We start from the raw sequence: 19,852 nt of genomic DNA, 5'->3' as shown, positions 1-19,852 counted from the left end.
TGACAGTTGTCCAGAAGCAGGGAAGATTATGGTTAAACGTACCGTCCACACCTTAGTCATTAGAAATGGAGTACGAGATCGGAATAATTCAAGGATGAGAAACGAGTTCGACCATGCCCTTTTGAAAGAAATCACAGAAAACCTAAATCTGGATGGTCGGATGCAGATTTGAACGATCGACCTTTTTTTTTTTTTGCTTCCATATTCGTTAAATTCACCAACTCACAAACAAAACCCCCACATTCAATAGGCAAACCAGCCTGATACAGATAAAGGCAAAATAAATTATCATTAATAAGTGACTGATTGCCGTTTTTCCAACCTTCCAACATTTATTAAAACCAATTCCCAGTAAAACCTGTGGTAGACTGGAGCATGCTTTGCAGAAGTGTTACTTCGCAAAAGTCTTCGGGCTCGATGCCTGACGTTTAATGACAGTTTCCAAAAAAAGACGTCGTCACCATCCAGGGTTGCCAGGTTTTGTCCGAACAAAGTCGGGATTTTGTACGGAACTTAGACAAAATACACTTAGGCCCAAAATTCAAAATGCAATGTAAGAAAGCACTGCATTTCATTTTGTTGATATTCCTGCTCGCTTTTCAATGTCGTTAGTAGGGTCTTCCCTTCTTCCCCGTCGAGAAAATTACGAAACTCTAAGCACGTAAATGAGTAATTCATCAGTAATTCAGCTTCCAGTGTAACCATAGCCATTGACAAACAGTTTCCTCGCCAGGTGTTCCTCATGATGCTGACAATTCTTTTTGGGCCAATATTGGAATGAGGTATCGAATACACGAAACAAACAACTTTGGACAGGTTTCCACAGTTTTCACACGGACGAAAAAATTTCATCCGCTTATTATAAACTTCAACTTGACAATTATCTCCTCTTCCTTGAGAAAGGTGTTTAATTGCGCAAATCCTTGTCTACAAGAAGTCCACACAGGGAAGTCACTTATATGAATTCTAAAACTGAGCACTGTTCCATGTTAATGTAAACGGTATGAAAGCTTTGTACGCACTCTTTTCAAAGTCAAATCTTTTATCAAGAAAGTCTATACCGTGCAGTAAGTAATCGGAAGTTTCTCTCTTGAATGTTTGAAACCATAAGACATCATTTACTGACTTCAAGATGTCTGGGGATGCCACCGAGCCGTAAAACTGATATTTTCTTTGTTTCAGAGAGATTTTAGTGTTTTTAAATCAAATAAGTCTGTTATAAGTGGATCAGCAGATCAAAGTTTTGCATTTGAGGATGAGAAATAACCACCAATGTTCATTATGAAGTCCAGATACTCGAAAATGTCTCTGAGCGTCTTTCGCGCGTATGATTTAATTGGTTCGAAGTTTTTCACTCTTCCTTTCACGACCAGAGTATTTCAAAATTTCCTGCCGTTCAATATACATCCAAGCAAAAATTTCCTTTTGTTCGTTGAATCTTACCGATGGGAGTAATTATATATCTTAATAACAACGTCCTCTACATCAATTCAAAGAGCATATGCTGCTCGCTTTGCGGAATTATTCAAAAGATGATATTTACATGCTGTTGCAGTCAAGTGTCGATTTTCTTTGCATAACTCGAAGTATATATTTTTAGTTTTTTCCAAAATTAACAGAGGCGTTATCAGCAGGAAAAGCTGCTGATATTCTTCAGTGGTAAAGATGCTGTGGTTAGCTCACTTTTTGTTCCTGGCGCAACTGAGTCAAACGTTCCATCATCACTGATATAAAATAAGTTTTGTACATACACTTTCTTCGAGAGAAAAATAATGTACTATCCGAAGATTCGTGCATCCAGAATATTTATCAGATATTTTAGAATCTTGAAAAAAGTGAGCAAGAGCAAACTGCTGCATCAGTCCACAGAAACATAACTACGGCTGTTTTTAACTGAGTGAACACAAAGGATGCTTCCGCAGCTTTCGTCTGCGTTTTGGTGGCTAATGTTTGGGTTTGGGTGTTTTCTAAAGTTATTTTCGCATCCATGAGAAACATCGAAATATGAGGGGCACACAGTACAGTAAGTATTATGATCATCTTTATATTGTCGAAGCCACGAGTAAACTTTATACCATACTCCAACGGCAATGACACTTCTTTGCTTTCACTGTGTCATGAATCCATATTATCATGAAACTGCACAACACTACTCAGTTGTTCTTGCACAGAACGATTAAGCAGTGTTATGATCAATTTCTGACTCGCTCCTCAAAAACAACGGCTGTTGAGTCGGGTTTGTCAACTTAACTCTGTGACTAAAACTTAAGAAGAATTTTCAATTTCAACAACTTTTATAAGATTGTCCCTCACTTGTAAACCCAAAATTAACAAGTTAAAGCAGAGATCGCAATATTATATGAAATATTGTCAATTTTTGTGTGGTCGAGATATTTATCTATACCGGCAAGGTGTAATCGGGAATTGGATTTTCAGCTGGAAATTCTGGACAATCCCGTGAAAATCGGGATACCTCGCAACCCTATACCCACCTCAAGGCACATTCATTATGAAATCACTCCTTATGTCATCTTAGCATATCCAAACCATGTTGCTGAGTGTCTCGAACTGGAAGAGATTACATGCTTGTCGGACTCACAAACCCTGTCCAGAACTCTTCAAAGACTGCTCCAGCACTAAGTAAAATGGCTGTACGTTTTCTATAGACAACCAGATCTGAAGACATCCCTTAACCTTCGAACACATGGATGATATCTCTCGTTCCACTCGTTCCCTTCAGCAGAAACTGTGAAACGAAATATCCATCTACATTCCAACAAAATCCATGTTCACCTACACACAACGATTTTTGTCACCGTATAAAGAATTACGTTTTCCCGCGCTTTGCCGGTACTTTTCATCACAGTTGCCTACGAAAACGGATTTTGGAAATCCAGTGAGAGAAAACTAATGTTGTAAAATAAATGATAAAATTTTGTACCATATGTACTCGGTACCGTCGAGGCGCATACCCTTACAAAGTATTCCTTACTCGTTACTTTCGATATTGAATCTCATTATGTATATATTAATTTGTTCTGGACACTCCCATGACGGAGTATGACAGTCGACACAAATCGCATTTCCTTTATTGCATGCATCTTCTCTGGACAAAATTAAAAAATCACTGCTAGCTTCTTTTCCAGTGCATGGTGAGTTCACTGAACGATGAGAATGTGTATTAAATTATCGTCAATTTGAACTCATATGAATTGTATAATGAGTCGTTGTACAATATAACTAATCTCTTCTCACAGTGCGGGTCACAAATTAATTTTACAATCGAAGGTAGCTGGAACTAATTGCTGTCTGTGGCCTAACAGTGCCACACAAGTGACTCAAGCCATATGCTGTTTACGCACGGCGTTTGAATTACATGAGTAACGAAACGAATACTGTCGACTCGACCCGGACCGGACGCGAACTGCATGCGGAAAGAAAACGTAGGGAGTGACAAAATGTGTTCGGTACTCTTTGTCAGTAACGACTTGGTCAGCTGGGAATAAAAAATCTGAGGAATACGAAACCTACCGAGTAGACACCAGCTGTGCTCTGGGAAGGAAATCATGCAAGTAACAAAACGTATCCTTTACTCAGGTTCAAATGGCTCCAAGCACTATGGAACTTAACATCTGAGGTCATCAGTCCCTAGACTTAGAACTACTTAAACCTAACCAACCTAAGGACGTCACACACATCCATGCTCGAGGTAGGATTCGAACCTGCGACCGTAGCAGCAGCGCGGTTCCGGACTGACTTTACTCAGGGTCTGCTGACGAAAAGAAATTGGAGGAATACGAAAACTGCCGACTCGGTCCGAGTTAGGTACGAACAGCGAGCGGGGAAGGAAACATATGAGTAACGAAACGTTCCAGGCAGTAACTAAACGGTACCTCGAGTCTCGTAACAAATTTGAAATTAGTAATAAATGCAAACGATATCCATCAGCTCCAAACGGAACCCACCGCATCTGTGATGACGTCGTCGTTGTGGCTTACGAGGTCGGCCGCGTCCTGTGCCAGCAGGAAGTCGAGCAGCTGTCGGGAGTCGTTGGTGGAAAGGCCGAGAACCTCCCCCAGCCTGAAGGCCTTCTCCCTCGCGTCCGCCATGATGCCCCACGAGCTAATGGCGTCTCCGCTTTGGATTGTCAGTCCCTGAAACAGGCCTGCAGGCACAACGGCGATCAGGAGCCTTCCAGTCACTCCTAATTAAACTGCCTGGAAAAAGAGAACAAGCACCCAGAAGACATGGTCGGATGTCATACACGTACACACCATCAGAGGGAATGTAAATGATTAGAGCAGCAATTCTCTGTGAGAGGCAGAACATCCACCAGAATGCATTAGCGTTGTTCATATTTACTGTTATAACCAGGTCTGGTAGGGTATGTAAGCAGCATGAACAGAATTGGATGTTGATCACTTTGAGGGACATGGTGATGCTGTGTACTCATATCAGACACCATTAACAGCACCTGACAGAGTTTGGATTTACATTTGGCCAGCTGGTCGAATCGCGCAGCATTTGGATTTGGGAGGCGTTCAGATGTGACAGTGGCCAACGATATAGTACAAGGGAACGTTAGGGCAGGCTTAATCGCCATCATCGTTCCAGTTGACCACGTCTGACCACTACAAAGGAGGATGTCGTATTGTGCACTTACCTCACAACCCTTGACATCTGTGTCTGTCAGAGAACAAATAATAGAGCCCCTGCATCGTCCTGTATCATCCTGCGCATTTGGTCTGGCACTAACAGCAACCAAAGTAGGGAACTACCATCACAAGCCTAGACTGCCACAAGAGAAACGGCTGCGTTTTGAGTGGTACTGTGACCGGGAAGCATGAATGGAGTCGTACTGCGTTCAAAAAGGAATCGTCATTCTGCATTACTCTCAGTTCGTCAGTGAGTGTGGCATTCACCATGGGCAAAGTCCCATTACTACAAAGTTTTGGAGACGTGCTGCGGAGTTGCTCCTAGCGTAATAGTGTGGGGTCATCAGGTATGACTTCACATCACAGATGATAGTTAAATGTATGCGCTGCTACTGTTTGGCGTAGTTTTCACGTTTTCGGAAATACCATTTTTGGCAATGTTACAATGATTTGAAAAAAGGTCTCGGCCCGGAACTAGTCATCGAGTGAATAAAAAAAGTACAATTTGCAACTTTCCCTTGCTGTCTTTGTGATTGTGTGGCTTAGTGAAGGGAAATAAACCGAAATTTATACCAGGGCCACTGAAGTAAAAGGTGTATCACCATTCACGATTCTGAGCAGTGGGGCAAAGCGGGGGGGGATCGCCACTTCATAGATGTCAACGGCTAAAAAGACAGTGCCCAATCCGGAGTCAAGTTACCTCCTCCCGATGACGAGGCCGGGAAGAAGAGGTCCGAGCACAGGGAAGAGGTTTTATGTCCCGTAATTTATTATCTCGAAGTGCAGACCAATGTGAGCGCCATAAAGAGGTACATGACGGCATAAAGTTCTCTGTAGATCGGCAAAGGGAACCATGCCAAAACAGTGGGCCGAGGGAGAGAGACTGCTGCCTTTGCCCCTATATCGGCTGCCTCGTTTCCGCAGATACCAACATGCCCTGGGATTCAGGGGAATGCCACAGAGATGCCCCCCCCCCCCTCCACCCGCCTCCAAGTGGAGCATGTGGAGGCAGTACTGAATCCGATGGACCAGAGGATAGACGGGATAAAGAGCTAGGAGGTTGAGAAGAGAGCCAAACGAATCTGCGCATATAATACTGTATCTGCTTATGGCGACGGATGTATTGGAGAGCCTGGGGGACAGCTTAAAGCTCCACAGTAAAAACGGAGCACTGGTCAGGAAGCCGAAATCTAATAGAGGTATTTCCAACAGTATAGGCACTCCCGACACCAAAGGTGGTCTTGGAGCCGTCAGTGTAAATAAATGTGGCATCCTCCATTCATTTGTTGTGTGTTTTTTCATACTGAACAAAGTCGGAAGCTAGTTCGTCAAATGTTATGAGTGGAAAAGTTCAAAGTCACTCTCTTGGTCATGAAAGTTCCGTACAAGTTTAGACGAGACAAATGGTTTGCATTTACGTGTCTGTTTTGAGAAAGAAAAACTTGCTAGTAGTCCGCTTCACTTAGTTAACAATTATATCGAAAGAACTGCTGTAGCTCTCAATATTAAGAAATGCTCTTTTGTGAAGATTTGCAAACATGTTAGAAAAGCAAGAGTAAGATGGAAGCTTTGCGGAAAACCGCTTTATGCATAATCGGATGAGGTAAATCTGTTCATAGTTTGAAGATACAAATATCCGGCACTCAACAAATTATTGATCATCGTTAAAGAAGTAAGTACTCCTATTTTCCAACGATCCTGCAAATAGTTATTTTCAGTTCTGCGCAACCTGGGCTCTCACTAAGTACATTCATTTGGCTCTAAGCTACTGATGGCTAGAGAAGACTTAACTGCGTGGCTGATCAGGAAACGTACTACACTTCTAGTAACAGGTTAATAAACACAGAGATATGTTTCTCGTAATGAAACCAAAAGGGCGATCGCTTCGCTGTTGACGTGCGAGCGAGCGGAACATAATGCGTCGCATTTGACTCCGGCATCTCGTTTTAGAGACATGAAAGGGTTCTGGTTTGGATCGAATAAATAAATGATATTTTCTTAAGATCTCGTTCACACAGTATGTACAGCTAACCTTAAAAAAAATTTCTCCTTGTCGTAAACACGTAACGTTATCAGGAAATGCATTTTCGTATTCTTCCCGTCTATCATCTTACAATTTTGATACCGTAAATAGTATTAAAATGAAGGCTTAGTGCTCCTTCTCCAGAATACACTGATTCCAGTTCCAAATTTTTACTATGAATAGTTTGCGAGTTTGAGCAAGTCGAACGAAATGTGAGATTGCGATTGTGTCCCGTGCCGGATGTGTCAGCCTTGCTCTGCTCTCCTCAGCGCTTGGTGAAGTGTCGGTCCTAAAGCTGTTCTGAATGGACTTTGGAGTACCCTAGACATGGTCTCGAAGGCTGGCCAGTGGTAAAATAAGAGTTCCTGGTCGCAGTTTCAATACAAATCATCCGTTATTTTAACCCCAGTCGCTGTGTTCAGCATCCAGGAAACATAAATTGACACTGGAGTGCTTCATTTCATTACGAGATAGTGATCGGTCCGTAGGTGGTGGTTCCACTGGTTAGTACACCAATGGGAATTAAAATCATGTTGTTGTAGGCACTAATCATAGCTAACAGTCAGGGAGGTGGGTGGAGATTATGTACTCCAGTTTCATAAAACCTTCGTGATATCCCGAATGGGTTATGGATCTACTATACTGAGGATGATCGATGCTACACAGCCGAAGGACAGTCAGTTGATGATACACGTCTGTAGGACCAGATCAGTTGCCAGCCGCTACGCTGGAGGTGTGATCGGCCGCTATTGTCCATCCTGCAGTTCCTATGGGTACGTCAGGTGTGCAAGTTCTTGCCTAAAACTCACTTAACGGCATTCCACTTGTTCGTTTATTTCAACGTGTAAATGGTTTACCCCACCAGATAAAAATACCTCCTATATCCTATACCTCTTCCTCTTGCAGAAACTCATAAAGACGGACAGATATTATCTATCGTACAGACTTTCTATTCCTCCTGCCATCAAACTGACCAACATTTTGCATCAACATAGGTTTCCCATTTACACTTCTCACATTAAAAACCTTACTTTTCACTTCCCAGAAATTTTGTTTAATCTCCTCTTACTTCCCAGCCTGTCTCATTCACTCTGATAGTGTGTCTTACCACCTGATGTCAGTACGATTTGAGAGCAGGTAATAGCGATTACTTTCTTTCTCTTCCATTTTATCAGTATTGTACAGGATTTGCCATTATTGTGCAATACGGCTGTACTCCGACTTAAATAAGAGCCTTGAAATTGGACTGTCTTATTTGCCACGTCGATCTTCAGCAAGTTTTGGCCATAAATGTGAAAGAATGTGTGGATTTGATAAATCAATATATATCGATATAATCATATTCTTTCTAAGTCTATTCCTCAGACCACAGATCTTGGTCAGAGAAGTTAGTTTTACTAAGTCAGAGTGGCAGTCAGTGTGTGTGAGTCAATCTTATTGTTAGAACATTGTGTGTGGTCAAAGTTTACTGTAACAAGTTTTATAGTTGAGCACATGAATTTGTCTTATAATTGAAATAAGTGTCAAGGAAAGTAATTGTAAACAGTAAAATTGATGAGAAAGATGTTTGCTAACTTTTTAAATTGTGAGAACTTTAGTAAAGGGTGTATTGTTGTTAATGAGGCATAGTTTGTTTTGATTTATCAGTCGTTAAGTTTAATTCCTTATTTTTTAGTCAATGTGTTTTACGTTTATCAATGTGTTTGTATACTCGCATTACGCATCGCGAGTTGTGTACTGCAGAAGCATTTTGAGAAAATAAGTAAGGTACCATCTTACATTGCCCATCACAAGCATCGAAAATGAAATTTGATTTTGGACAGTCAGATCAGTATTCCTAATAGTAACAGGTTGCAGAACACATGAGCGTTCCGTGCGCAGAGATAGACCAATGAATTTAATTATCAAACATCATGCCATTGTGAGGCACAGTGATTGTGAGAATGCAATTGTGAAAATATCGTATCAGCATAGAGGCTTAATAGCAGCAGATGATTTCGGTAAAATGCTACCTTGTGAATTTTCAAGTCGTTTTGTCAGATGCGGTATATTTTGTGTTCATTTGTTGTGACAGAGAGGTCATCGGTCTCAACGGATTAGGGAAGGATGGCGAAGGAAGTCGGCGGTGCCTTGTTAAGGAAACCATTCCGGCATTTGCATAAAGCGGTTTAGGGAAATCACGGAAAATCTAAATTAGGATGGCTAGACGCGGGATTGAACCGTCGTCCTCTCGAATGAGACTCCAGTGTGCTAACCACTGCGCCACCTCCCTCAGTCAACGCTGGTACGATGATTGTTTGCAAGAATAAAGATAAAGATTAGCGGTATTAAGGTCCAACATTTTAATTTGAATCATTTTGCCCGGGTTTCCCGGGTTCGATTCCCGGCGGGGTCAGGGATTTTCTCTGCCTCGTGATGGCTGGGTGTTGTGTGCTGTCCTTAGGTTAGTTAGGTTCAAGTAGTTCCAAGTTCTAGGCGACTGATGACCATAGATGTTAAGTCCCATAGTGCTCAGAGCCATTTGAACCATTTTTGAATCATTTTGTGTCTCAGTCAAACATCATACGTAAATTTCATTGAAAACGGATTTATCTCTCGCAGGCGATTTGTTTGATGCACTGGCTAGCCTGGACTTAGCATCGTGCAGCGAGCGTATGCTTCACATACTCCGTCCAAAATGTAGTTTTAACACAGCTCTATTGCCCTGCACTTAGACTTACGTATTTCAATAGCAGAAAAAGTTTTATACATTTATCAGATACCAACCCGATCAAACACGAGTTTATAACTTTTTACATATTACCTTCAGCCTTTCTTGTTTTAATAGTTATCCATAGTCTATTGAACTACTCCAACCATTTATTTCTATTCGAGTGTTGCTTTTAGATCTCCATATTGTGGTGTCACATTTCGATACTGCCCTACCGGCGTCTTTAAGCTGTCAATGGAATTCCTAGTTTTGGTCAGACGCAGGATCTGGCAGACCCATTGGTGCACGCCCCCTGAGCCATGTTTCCATCAGCTCTGGACTACGAGTGCCCTCTGCCGCTGCGATGTAGGACGGCCAGCGGCAGCCACATAGCCGTCTCAGACTTGGAACTGCTTCGGTATATGATGCTAGGCAGACGCCGCCAAGTCGCGGCTGCGGCACCATCGTTCGTGCATTACTTTTGAGAGCATCATCCATGCTGCTATTATGTGAGCTGGACTCTTGTTGGTTGCTCCATTATTTGCAAAGAGGCCTCATACGCTTGGAGTAACAGAAGTTAAATCAATCTTCTATTTAGTGTGTTAACTTGTTCGCTAAACACTCCCACTCCTCTCAAACTTTCCTACGACGAGAGTTCCGTGGTCGAGCGGTTCTAGGCGCTTCAGTCCGGAACTGCGCGACTGCTACGGTCGCAGGTTCGAATCTTGCCTCGGGCATGGATGTTTGTGATGTCCTTAGGTTAGTTAGGTTTAAGTAGTTCTAAGTCTAGGGGACTGATGACGTCAGATGTTAAGTCCCATAGTGCTTAGAGCCATTTGAATTTTTGAGAGTTGCCGCACCGCTCTGCAGCCCACCTCTCCTCTCCGTTGTGTACAAAGTCGTACACAACACGTATTTGCCTCAACATCGATTTAATGCAACACAGCCAGATAATATGAAATTCAGGATTAACAGTGAAAACAAAATCAGTCGACTATGTTAGGGAGCAGTTGACTTTTTTGACGAAGACGACGCACATGGCTGAAGATAGCAATACTATATCACATCGATGGATTGCTTTGTTATCAACTGAAGAAATAAAGTCTGTATATGAGTCCGCGATCATTTTATTTTGAGCACTTTTATTTTCACATGTCCGTCTTGATCACATAGATTTCTTTAACTGTATTACCATTTTCGGCTTATCGTCATCTTCAGATCGTTAAAATATTCTGTTATAAATCATCGTCAATTAAACATGTTTAACTTGACGATGTTTTACATCAGAATATTTTAACGATCTGAAGATTGCGATAAGCCGAAACCGGTTATAAAGTGTAAGGAAATCTGTGTGATCAAGACGGACATGTGAAAATAAAAGTGGAATGCTTTGTGCTTCACCATTACCGCGGTACTCAGATTAACTAGCATAAATCGTAAAAAAATTATAGAAATTTGGTTTAGATTTTGGACATCACGCATAGACAATGTAATATTCAGTCGCTATCGCTTTTTTTTTGTAGCACAGACTTTACAAATTTACACATTTTAACTTTAATTCGTGACTAGAATTTGTCATATTAAAAGAAAGAGATGAGAAGTAGTTATCTTACAGAGCGCAAACTGTTACAGTATGTATCTACAAAAGCAACAGATATCATATTCGAGAGCATCAACACCATCCCGTCAAAAATTCCAGTGCACAAGTGCCATGGACTACTGGTACTGTTTAGTCACGTAGGTATGCAATCTGAGGCACTTAGGTGACATTAGTGCAAACACACTTTCCTATACACCATCTAAAAGTTTCAGTTTGTATACAGTCATTTTCTACTAAATAAGTAATGAAATACACTTGCTTGATAGTTGAACTACTTTAACATACACTGACGAAAAAAGTCTCAATACCAAGAAGGAATAGTGTGAGATAAACGAAAGTTGGTAGGCGTGTTTCTACATCTGAAAGATGACGTCTATCCAAATTTTGCGCCAGTCGCATGAGAGTAGTGCTAGTAGCGCCGACATGAGGATGCTAATAAGCTTTGCTTTAAATAAGCGATATGACGGTCTGAGATTGGATGTGGTAAGTTGAAGAAAGATTAAGGAAAGGCAAACCTACGTTTCTAGCATTTGTGGCCTTAGAGAAAGCTTTTGGCAATGTTGACTGGAATACTCTCTTTCAAATTCTAAAGGTGGCAGGGGTAAAATACAGGGAGCGAAAGGCTATTTACAACTTGTACAGAAACCAGATGGCAGTTATAAGAGTTGAGGGACATGAAAGGGAAGCAGTGGTTGGGAAGGGAGTAAGACAGGGTTGTAGCCTCTTCCCGATGTTATTCAATCTCTATATTGAGCAAGCAGTAAAGGAAACAAAAGAAAAATTTGGAGTAGGTATTAAAATCCATGGAGAAGAAATAAAAACTTTGAGGTTCGCCGATGACATTGTAATTCTGTCAGAGACAGCAAAGGACTTGGAAGAGCAGTGGAACGGAATGGATGGTGTCTTGAAGGGAGGATATAAGATGAACATCAACAAAAGCAAAACGAGGATAATGGAATGTAGTCAAGTCGGGTGATGCTGAGGGTATTAGATTAGGAAATGAGACACTTAAAGTAGTAAAGGAGTTTTGCTATTTGGGGAGCAAAATAACTGATGATGGACGAAGTAGAGAGGATATAAAATGTAGACTGGCAATGGTAAGGAAAGCGTTTCTGAAGAAGAGAAATTTGTTAACATCGAGTATAGATTTAAGTGTTAGGAAGTTATTTCTGAAAGTATTTGTATGGAGTGTAGCCATGTATGGAAGTGAAACATGGACGGTAAATAGTTTGGACAAGAAGAGAATAGAAGCTTTTCAAATGTGGTGCTACAGAAGAATGCTGAAGATTAGATGGGTAGATCACATAACTAATGAGGAAGTATTGAATAGGATTGGGGAGAAGAGAAGTTTGTGGCACAACTTGATCAGAAGAAGGGATCGGTTGGTAGGACATGTTCTGAGGCATCAAGGGATCACCAATTTAGTATTGGAGGGCAGCGTGGAGGGTAAAAATCATAGGGGGAGACCAAGAGATGAATACACTAAGCAGATTCAGAAGGATGTAGGTCGCAGTAGGTACTGGGAGATGAAGAAGCTTGCACAGGATAGAGTAGCATGGAGAGCTGCATCAAACCAGTCTCAGGACTGAAGACCACAACAACAACAACAACAAGTTGGTGTTAGTTAAAAAAGCCTTTAAGGCTACGAAGACGCCATTATCAACAGCTCACCGAGTTTGAAAGAAGTCTTGTAACACGGCTACGAAAAGGTGGATGTTCCTTCCGCGACATCGCAGAAAGACTTGGCAGGAATGTAGGCGCGGTACATGAATGCTGGCAGCGGCGGTCACAGGAATGTACGGACGCAAGAAGACCAGGCTCTACGTGTCACTACGGAAAGGGGCTGGCCGCTGTGGCCGAGCGGGTCTAGGCGCTTCAGTACGGAACCGCACGACTGCTACGGTCGCAGGTTCGAATCCTGCCTCGGGCATCGATGTGTATGATGTCCTTAGGTTAGTTCGGTTTAAGTAGTTCTAAGTTCTAGGGGACTGATGACCTCATCAGTTAAGTCCCATAGTGCTCAGAGCTATTTTTGAACTACCGAGAGGGAAGACCGTCATGTACGGAATACGACTGTAGCCCGTCTGCAACAGTCAAGCGAGCAGCTGTTGGCACCATAGTGACACAAAAAACTGTTAAAAATCGGTTACTTCAAGAACAGGTCTGAGCCAGACGCCCTGCAGCGTGCATCCCAATGACCCTAAACCAACGCAGTTTGTGACCTCAGCGGTGTCTAGAGAGGGCTCATTGGAGTTATGGTCTGGGTTGCGATTTCGTATGACAGCAGGAGCAGTTTCGTTGTTATCCCATGCTCCCGACTGACAATTTGCACGTCAGGCTGGTGATCCGACCTGTTGTGCTGTGATTCTTGAACAGTATCCGGGGCATGCTTTCCAAAAGGATAACGCTCGCCCACATGCCACTGTTGTAACCCAACATGCTCTATGCAGTGTCGGCCCGCTCAATCGTCAGATCTTTCCCAATCGAGCACATATGGGACAACATCGGACGATAAATCCAGCTTCATCTGCAACCAGCATTAACCGTTCCTGTATTGACTGACCAAGTGTAACATGCATGGAACTTACAAACTGACATCCGCCACCTGTACAACGCAATGCATGCTTGCATTCAACGTTCCGGTGATTACACTGGTTATTTATGTACCAGCAGTTCAAATTTCCAGTGGCTTTTCTCTCGCTTGCATTAACCTGTGAATCTACACACTTACATACGTTACCCAGACAAACGTACTCCCAAAACTTCCTCTACATTCATGATTTTTGGCGCTGGGATTTTCTTCGGGCAGTGTGTGACAATATTAGAAAAACAAGCGTAAGGTTTTTTTTTCAGTAGATAAACGCTAAATTTACGCATATTTTGTTTCATGTACCATACTTACCACTAAAAAGGTATTTCGTTCAAGTCCTTTTACTGTAGGAATACGGCGAGTGCGGCGGACCATGACGTAGTCGATATATAGCTGTCCCCCCAGCATGTTCACGTCGGCCAAAACACGGAGCTTGTCTGGCCGGTGACAGCATCTTCAGTAAACACAACGGGCGCGAAATGGCGACAATATCAACGTCCAACCTTCTATTTTAATTTTGTTGTTTTAAAGTCCTTGCTGTATAACGTACTAATAGAATTACCATTATATTACATCAACCTTATTTTACGAAAATTTAACTTTTAAATATGTTTAAAATGCATTATGAATGAAAACACACACAACGTAGGTGTAATATTCTACAATATTTATTATTTATTTCAGAAACTGGTTTTGACTGTTAAGCCATCATCAGGTACAAAGATAAACATGTGGTGCAGTGAAATTTTTTGGGGTCAAAGATTTTAAGCTAGTGCACATACACAGTAACTGCAGAACTATGAACACTTGTTCATTTTCTCTCCTTTGAAACACAACTCTTCTACTAAACAAGTGGTCATAACTTTCAAGGTATGCATTTTAGAGCACATTTTTACTGTACATATTTTTTTGTTTTGGTCCATACTACAACTTCCCAAAATATGGAACGCAAAGAGATTTTTTTCACAGTACCAAAGATCAAGAATTGCTCAAAGCTCTTAGGGTTTGCGTTTTGAGCCAATGTTTACTTGACTTTCTTGTTTCGAATGATCATTCCTGTCATATCCATGAATATTGACCATCACTCCTGAAACACCATGTATAACTAACATAAAATATGTGAGTCATTAACTGATGAACTATATACAAATAACAAAAATTGTCCATAGAAGAAAATAAATTTAACGGTAAACTTTGGTAACATGTTCTAAGGGTGTGGCTGCACAAAATAATTTTGCCTTTAATGGGTCCAAAACTAAAAATAGATAAGATTAAGCCGGTAAATGAAGCAGCTATGACTGTACATAGCAATTTTTATCACGACTAGAGAAACTATAGTAACTGAAATAAAGAAGAAATGGGTCATGTCAGTATGAGGGGTAATTTACAGCATGGTCTAGATGGGACTTTGAGTAGTATCTGCAGTTATAAATGGCGAGTAAGGTAACTGTGATCATTCAGTACTAAGGTTGGAGAGATGGTCATATGTTCATTAATTTCCACTGTCTCAAGAAGGTTCATCTTCCGTCCTTTATCGGTGTGTTGTAATACTTCATGTTGCACCTTATAATTATGGCTTTCTTTAAGTAGGTAGATCTGAAAAAGTAGAGTCCCTTTTGTAAGTTTCCAGCTTCTGTGGTGCACCGTCAAGTGCGTTCATATTGCCCTGCCAGACTGACCTATATAGGCTTCGCCACGGTTACAATATTGTAGAATATTACACCAGAATTGGGTGTGTCTTCATTAATAATGCATAAAATATTCTACTAATAACCGACGGAACTATCAATCAATGCAATTTTTAAACTCAACTATGTTTTGTTTCTCAAAATATTGAGTTATACGAGGCTTGGAACTTAAATAGTGGCAACTATTTATTCACAACCGATACAAAAGAGTCACATGTTTGCACCTGTTACTGTCCTTCAAAGTAGTCACCAGCTTTGAGTAGAACACGTTGCCAGTGATGTGGAAGGCGTAGTATACCGTTATCAGAGCCTGTTCTATTGATGGTGCGAATGGAGCGGTCTACTGCCTGTCGAATCTCTGGAACAGTTCTGAAGCGAATGCCACGAAGTGGTTCCTTCATCTTCGGAATCAAATCATAGTCACAAGGACTTAAGTCCGGAGTGTATGGTACAGTACTTCCCAGTCCCATCGACCGAACAGAGCAGCCACAGCTTGCGCCATATGCGCCCGCGCATTGTCACGCAAAATAATGGGTGGGTTGCGCAGAAAGTGTCGCCGCTTCTCTCGCAATGCCGGTCGCAGGTGATGCTCCAAAACGAACAGTAATTCTGTGCATTGACGGTCGGCCGTGGAGAAACGTAATGAGTTAGGATAACACCATCACAGTCGTACACGAGAATTACCATAACTTTTGACCACTCCATTCGCACCATCAACAGAACAACCTCTGCTAAGGGTATACTATGCCTTCCACATCGCTGGCAACGGGTTCTACACAACGCTGGTGACTACTTTGAAGGACAGTAACAGGTGCAAACATGAAACTCTTTTGTATCATTTGCGAATAAATAGTTGCCACTATTTAAGTTCCAACCCTCGTATATTAGTGTGGAAAGCGGTTCCGTCGTTACACTAGAGCATATTACATTCTATTTACGTTTATATATTTTGTTTCTTTCGTAGAAAATTACTTTATTTACATTACTAAAAGTTACTGATACCATATTCTAAAGCGTACCTGCACCTAATTGCCATTGCCTATGTTACTTCAGGCAACCTCTGTGACTGTCAGTATTAGTACTCATGGCACTTTTATACAGTGGAATTTTTGACAAGATACTGTGTATCGATGTCCTCTTAATACGGTATGTATCGTTTTTATGTATATGTGCTGTGACATTTAGTACTTTGTAAGATAACAACTTTTCATTTGTGTTTCTCTACATAACAGATTCTGAAGGTGGTTTATAGTCGAAACGAGTAAAATTGAAAATTTTAGTTAAAAACGGAACTCCTCCAGCTGTACTTAAGATTTCACATTTATTTGGCTACTAGTTTCGACATTACGTCAAGGCCATCTTCAGGCTCTTTGATGATATCAATTCCGTGTGGCTGAGTACTAGAAGTCCGCGGTGGTACCAACACGTGCTCCACATGGATGGCGGGCAATACTGTCCGAAGTTACTGCCCGCCATCCATGTGAAGCACGTATTGGTCTCACCGCGTACTTCTAGTACTTAGCGACACACAATTGATATCATCAAAGTGTACGAGCCTGAAGATGGCATTGACGCAACGTCGAAACTAGTAGCCAAACAAATGTGAAATCTTAAGTACAGCTGGAGGAGTTTAATTTTTAATAAAAATTATACCAGCTGATGTTCCACCATCGTCCAATTTAAATATGGATGTACGAAGATAAAATTGTAAAGGTTTATACAATAAAAAGGAACCAAGAGAGAGTATTACCTTATTTAGTGTAATAGTTATTGTGAACGCTTTTTATGACTTGGTCATTTATAGTCGCAGGTCACAATTGTCACTACCATTTACTGCAGCGCTGAGAAAACATTCAACACAGAATTGAGACACTGTTGTCCACATCGGCAGCTGCTCACCTGCAGAGCTGGGCGACAAGAGGTGGTGCGACACTGAACAGCCGCCAGCACTAGAACCACCGGCAGTTATTCTCTCAGGGTCTCCACCGAAGGCTGCGATGTTCTGATTTACCCAACGCAGAGCCATCACCTGGTCCTTCATACCCGCGTTTCCTGGGATCACTTCATCTTGTGTGCTTAGATAACCTGGAAAAAGCAAGAAATTTTATATACATAATCGTGTAACTAATCAAAGACATAGTCAGGTCTACATTTCTCACTGGGAGATGAAGACAATGTGGCATTCATGAGCAAGAGGAAGGTACTGGAAAAGGATTTACTGCACGTGGGTTCCATAGAACTATTATCCAGTGAAACAAGTTTGTATGTATCTTGTGGAGCACTTGCGCACTTTAGCGATCTCAGATACTAGGACTGGTAATGAGTGAATAGGAGTGAACACTATGGGTCCTACTAACATTGTGTTAATGAAAGTAATCTAGCAATGAAATTAAATTTTCGGCATCCGCTGTAGATGGCGTATCCGTCATAAATCTACTAGAGGTATCCAACAGAAATCCTGTTCGTTGTGTAAAAGCAGAACATAAATCCCGTGGTGAAACTTCATAAGAAGGAGAGTAAAACGTAACTTCCTCTTACGGACACAGGACAATATTAGAAAGAACTATTTTAAAATACGGAGACCGGTTATACGAATGTGACCACTGACAACAATATTCTCTTATTGCTGCATTGATTTTATCTGGTGGATTAGAGCTGTCATTTGATCTTGTAAATCTAATCACCATTTTATATACTCTCTCTACAGTTAATATTGCAAAGTTCATAGAGTAGTATCACATATTATACTAAAACACTAGTGTACAAAACTTAGCCGGCCGGAGTGGCCGTGCGGTTCTAGGCACTACAGTCTGGAGCCGAGCGACCGCTACAGTCGGAGGTTCGAATCTTGCCTCGAGCATGGATGTGTGTGATGTCCCTAGGTTAGTTAGGTTTAATTAGTTCTAAGTTCTAGGCGACTGATGAGCTCAGAAGTTAAGTCGCATAGTGCTCAGAGCCATTTGAACCATTTTTTGCAAAACTTAAGGACGAAACAACTTTCGCATGATGTGTCACTGCCAAGTAACATAGCTCGATGACTCTTGGACCTTACATAGAAAGAACTTTTGCAATATAATACAGAAGATAGCTCAAAGAAATAAGAATGATGCGAACAGAAATGATACTTTTATTCAAAGAAAATAATTACACTGAAGTCACTGCTGTCTATGATGGTCCCCTAGTCATTACAAACTGGCAGGACATGGTTCTTAATAGGGTATGTGGCACTACGGACGGCAGTGCATGCCCTGCAACCTGCCCCTACAAAGCTGATAAGGAGTTCTTGTGGTGGACGTGCCCTCATTTGGCGAGAGATGGGAACACGTAATGCACCCATGAAGATCATTTGGTGGGCCAGGTGTTATGGTGTGAGGACGGTAATGTTGCATGGTTGTACTGACGTTCATGTCTTTGAACACGATACTCCCACCAATAAACGTTGTTGCCGCACTGTACTTCTTCGTCAGGTGAGTCTTTTCAGGGGTTCATTCGGCCCTGACTTCATTTTTATGAATCATAATGCGCGACCGCATAGAACCACGCAGGTCAAGGAACTCTTGGAACGAGAGGATTTTTGGCGAATGGACTGGCCTTCCTGCTTCCCCGACTTAATCCTAACGAGCACGCGTGAGATGTGTTGGCAGACATTGCAGTGCGTCCACATGCATCAGATGGAGTTGTTGGAAGATGTCCAAGGCAGGGAGTGTTTTTTTCCTCCACGACAACACCGCATATAATTCAGCACACGACATGTTAACACATGCTCATTTTTTGGACTATCAAATGTAGCAACCCCCTCTCACCTTCTCCCTCCTCCTATATGGCCTCCCGTATTTGCAGAAAAACAACGAGATGATTTTCGAGTTGCAAATGTTTCAAATGCGTGTGAATTCCAAAGAGACCAAACTGCTGAGGTCATCGGTCCTTAAACTTACACGCTACTTAAACTAGCGGAAACTATATATGAAGGTAGTATCTGTTCCCGATAGAACAGATACCATTGATGACCGTGCAGCTTCTCTAGAATGAAATGATAATTAAATCGACACCCTAGCTGCAAACATGCGTTGATATACATCATTGGGGATATATTGAAAATGTGTGCCCCGACCGGGACTCGAACCCTGGATCTCCTCCTTACATGGCAGACGCTCTATCCAACTGAGCCACGAGTAATGAGTTTGATGGGCAAACATCTGTTAGGCGCACTACGAATGTAGTGGTGTGGACATGTTGGGAATGTGGGGTCTCACGGGGAGCGTGCAAGGGATAAGTCCCTGCAGACGCACTATCCTCTGTGCCCTCGGTGGCTCAGTTGGATAGAGCGTCTGCCATGTAAGCAGGAGATTCCTGGTTCGAGACACGGTCGGGACACACATTTTCAACATGTCCCCAACGATACTACCTTCATATATAGTTAAAACATGGCTACCCGGTTATTGACCTTCTTGTGCGAACGCACACGCTATGGCCCAACTCCTACGGGACTTAGATTAATCTGTCTCACTGATGGGTGATTGTGCAGAGAAGGGCTAGCACTAGTTAGATTTTTTTAAAGAAAGTTTACGAATACCCCTAGTAATGGCTAGTTTCTTAATTCTGATATT

General features: G+C 41.8%; 1 protein-coding gene across 1 annotated transcript in view; it reads right to left on the bottom strand.

Annotated features, from left to right (window-relative positions):
- LOC124805251 (juvenile hormone esterase-like) overlaps positions 1 to 19,852 on the bottom strand; it is a 75,441-nt gene that overhangs the window by 36,372 nt on the left and 19,217 nt on the right. Inside the window, exons 4-5 of the mRNA XM_047265763.1 lie at positions 17,145 to 17,330; positions 3,966 to 4,165 (exon numbers count right to left, since the gene is read on the bottom strand). Coding sequence (XP_047121719.1) covers positions 3,966 to 4,165; positions 17,145 to 17,330 — 386 coding nt within the window. The remainder of the gene's footprint in view (positions 1 to 3,965; positions 4,166 to 17,144; positions 17,331 to 19,852) is intronic.

This window comes from Schistocerca piceifrons, chromosome 7, assembly GCF_021461385.2.
Source record: "Schistocerca piceifrons isolate TAMUIC-IGC-003096 chromosome 7, iqSchPice1.1, whole genome shotgun sequence".
NCBI classification, from domain to species: domain Eukaryota; kingdom Metazoa; phylum Arthropoda; class Insecta; order Orthoptera; family Acrididae; genus Schistocerca; species Schistocerca piceifrons.
Note: the sequence above shows the minus strand (reverse complement) of the source record. Positions and strands in the feature narration are given on the sequence as shown.